The 3,596-nt window shown below is 34.8% G+C and overlaps 1 protein-coding gene and 1 non-coding gene across 3 annotated transcripts in view; one reads left to right on the forward strand and one right to left on the reverse strand.

The window, feature by feature from the left end:
* The window catches only part of sgsm1a (small G protein signaling modulator 1a), a 31,681-nt gene extending 28,986 nt beyond the window's left edge, over nucleotides 1–2,695 (forward strand). For both annotated transcript variants that reach the window (XM_088297394.1, XM_088297393.1), the window contains exons 24-25: nucleotides 12–179; nucleotides 1,281–2,695. In XM_088297394.1, the coding sequence (XP_088153520.1) occupies nucleotides 12–179; nucleotides 1,281–1,369 (257 nt within the window). In that variant the 3' untranslated portion in view covers nucleotides 1,370–2,695. The remainder of the gene's footprint in view (nucleotides 1–11; nucleotides 180–1,280) is intronic.
* A 330-nt stretch (nucleotides 2,696–3,025) lies between these two features.
* On the reverse strand, nucleotides 3,026–3,098 carry trnak-uuu (transfer RNA lysine (anticodon UUU)). The gene has a single exon. It is a non-coding gene; the product is annotated as a tRNA-Lys (tRNA).
* Nucleotides 3,099–3,596: the final 498 nt, after the last annotated feature.

The raw sequence follows: 3,596 nt of genomic DNA on the forward strand, positions 1-3,596 counted from the left end.
TTCCCTTGCAGAGCTGGTCTACGATGACGTCTTTGCCGTCTGGGAAACCATCTGGGCGGCCAAGTTTGCCTCCTCTAGTCATTTTGTCCTCTTCATTGCCTTGGCGCTGGTGGAGATCTACAGGGACATCATCCTAGAAAACAACATGGACTTCACTGAAATTATTAAATTTTTCAACGGTACAACACAAGGCTTTATGACTGCTCGCTAGATTGTTGCAAACAGCTCTTAATAGGCCACACTACAGATTTGGAATATGATTTCATCAACCATGTTCATGTGTGATGAACCAACCTATTGAGAAAACATATTTTTAGACTTTCAATATTATACAATCCAACATTTCAGGTAGCTTCTTCCTCTCTTTTAGTAAATAAATGCATTTTCCTAATGAGAGAATTGTTATTATTTCAGAAATAATGATGTGACATGTCTTGAAATATTTGGACAGTGAAAGAGATTTTGCAATTTTGCCTCAAAATAACTTATTCATATTTAATTAAATGAAATCAAGTTGTGTAGACTGTAGATTCATTTCATATAAATAATATAAATAAATAAATAAATGAATAAACAGCCTCCTAAGCATAGATTTTCTAGCACCCTTGTGCTATTGGCTTGGAATCAGGCCACTAACTTGGCCATTATACAGTATTACAGTTCTTTGTCTTGGTTTGTTTCAATGTTTAGTGTCATTATCCACCTCTCCGATTACTTTTATAGCAAGTGGCTGAATATGAGCAAAGCTTATAGTCCTATACTCACAGTTCATCTTGTTACTTGAAACAATTTTCAGCCAAGTATTAAAAATAATGGTTGCGTTTACAATTGTGCCTGTGAAATTGAAGGTGCTCTGCGTGAAATGCTAGGTATTCCGAAAGTTTAAATGCCATGTTATGTAAAAACCTTGTGAAGGTGAATGTCTTCATGTCACTTCAATCCCATCTTGATAGATTTTGGTGGTGTTTACTAGTGAGATAGCTCTCCTTTTATCAGACATCTTACATTGAATGTTACAATCAGGAGTTTAAGCACTTGACTGTATCTTGCTGCCTCAATAAGTTAAAATCTGAAAATCGGAATAATTACAGCTCTAAGAAGTGCCCTGCAATTGACTCGTGATGCATACATGGTAGAGTCTGCATTTCCTCTATAGTCAGCTAAAATAAACTTCAACTCCCCAGACTAAGCAGTGTGGGAAATGTAAATAGCTTCAGAAGTTATATTCAGCAGAAATGTGTCCATCAAATAATCTTAATGAACATGGTCTTGTCTTTCAGAGATGGCCGAGCATCACAACATCAAGCAGATTTTGACCTTGGCAAGAGATCTGGTATACAAGGTGCAGATGCTGATAGAGAACAAGTGATGTTGGTGTGTGTGTGACTTCTCTTTCCTTCCAATCAAGTGTAAACATTTGTAGCAGCATTACAACAACACACACACACGCACTCACATACACTTACACACACGGTGACATACATTATACTGTACTACAAAATGCCTTTACTATCATTGGTTGCAGCCTTGATCGAGGCTCAATGACAGTATGCTCCTCTATGTTGTTTGTGTCGTCAACAAGATTATGATAATATTATGCTTTAGAAAGTAATTGTCAGTATCTGCAAATACATATTGTGTTTTACGTCAAACCCTCAAGTGTCAATGTTAAGCGGAACAGACTTAATCATACTGTAAGTTAAGTTAGTTGCACATTTAAAAAGAAAATGAAGAGATAAATTCAAACTATTTTGAATGACTATTTATGAAGAAGTACTGTATGTTGCTTAAACTTGTTAAAAAAGACAATGTTTACATAATTAGATTTTTAAAATATAAACATCCGCACCTTCACCTCTCATGTGAAGGAATGAATGAATGTTAGTTTTACAGACACAATTAAAACCAATTTAGAGGTGAGTACCACGTCAGTGATTTTTATATTGACAGTGTTTCCAGTGTCCTCAAGCTGCCTCCCTGCCAAATAGTTGTGTGAATTGTTACTCTTGAGATAATTATTTGTCAATCATAGTCTGATTAATTTGTAAGAGATATTTAAAAATTCATATTTCACACCGATTCATCTGTGTTCTTTTGGTGTTGTTTTTGTTCTAGGAACACCTTTGTATTTTGTTCATTGTACGACTTGGATTATTGGATTGTTCGTCATTTTTGTTGTATTCCACAAATTACATATAATTTATATCCTCGAGTTTAAGTACAGAGAACACAGTGAGGTTTTTATATGACCCAATGAGGTGCAAATCAAAGGTACATGACCATGCTTGTGAATTATTTTCAACGTTGTTTGCAAAAATATGATAAAGAGCTGCTGTTTAAATGTTTAGGCATATTTAATCATTGATAACGACAAATACTATGTGCTTTTAACCATTCAGTTGATATTCATAAGTATTTCCCAAATTTCAAGCTTCCTATTTATTGCCTTTGTTAATGAATGTAGTAAAATGAAATGCATTTCTGTTTCTTCGTGAATGCAAGCTGATGTCAGTAAGCCTTCAATTTATTGTCTCATTTATTTGCTTTTTTTTTATTATTATTTATTGTTTTCACTGGAATGTTGCTATTTTGGTAAGACTTGTATTTTTATGTTGTGCCAAGTTCAAACTGTGTATTGTAAAACAAATTATATTCTGAGAGCTCATATATAATATATATTAAATGGTATATGTTATTTTAACGTCAGAAGAATAACCTTTTTTGACAAAAAACGGACACCAAAAAGGTTGGGTGTTTTTTTTCTTCAACCATTTCATATTCAATGAAATGCAATAATACTGCGGACAGTTTTATGATAAACATGTCAATTTACATTTTACACGTAATCGGTTAAAAAAAACTGCGATAATACGTATATGTCATATAATTCTCTACGGTAGCCGGCTAGGACAAACGCCGCGACGTACACGTTATTATTCGTCAGTACTATCATGATGACAAGCGAGAAATCTATTTGTAGTTCGCTCGTGCAAAAACATTTAGCAATGCGATGTCAAAAGTGGATCGCCCGAACAGGGACTTGAACCCTGGACCCTCAGATTAAAAGTCTGATGCTCTACCGACTGAGCTATCCGGGCCCTTTTAGAAAGCCGATATTTAACAATAATACCTCTCAGATATACAGTGCATTACAAATTTGGTGTTACGATTATGGGAGTCTTAGTTGTAGGGTGAAGGATTGGAAAAAAATGTGTTGGGGTGGGCAAATATTTTGGCCAAACGAGGTCAAAGGAAACCGTCTCAACGTGGGCTTCAGTTTTATAACTGGTACGACTGGTTTTCAATGAGACCTGGTTTTCGGTTGAGGAGCAGCATAAAATAAGTGATCAACTCTTTGGGCTAAAGAAATCCTGCATTAGAATTCACCGTAAAATCAGAGTATAAACAGTTTCTCAATAAACATTTAGTATCTTGAATAAAGCATATCTAAATATATCATCATCTGCAAATTAGCGACAACAAATAAATAATTGCTAAAAAATACAGTCTAAATCTAAAACATGATAATACTGTTCTCGGCAGATAGATATAGGACGCCGTTTTATTCGTTTGACAGTGCTTCTCTCTAGTAGGTG

This window comes from Idiotropiscis lumnitzeri, chromosome 1, assembly GCF_059441095.1.
Source record: "Idiotropiscis lumnitzeri isolate Australia: NSW breed Sydney's pygmy pipehorse chromosome 1, RoL_Ilum_1.0, whole genome shotgun sequence".
Classification (NCBI taxonomy): Eukaryota; Metazoa; Chordata; class Actinopteri; order Syngnathiformes; family Syngnathidae; genus Idiotropiscis; species Idiotropiscis lumnitzeri.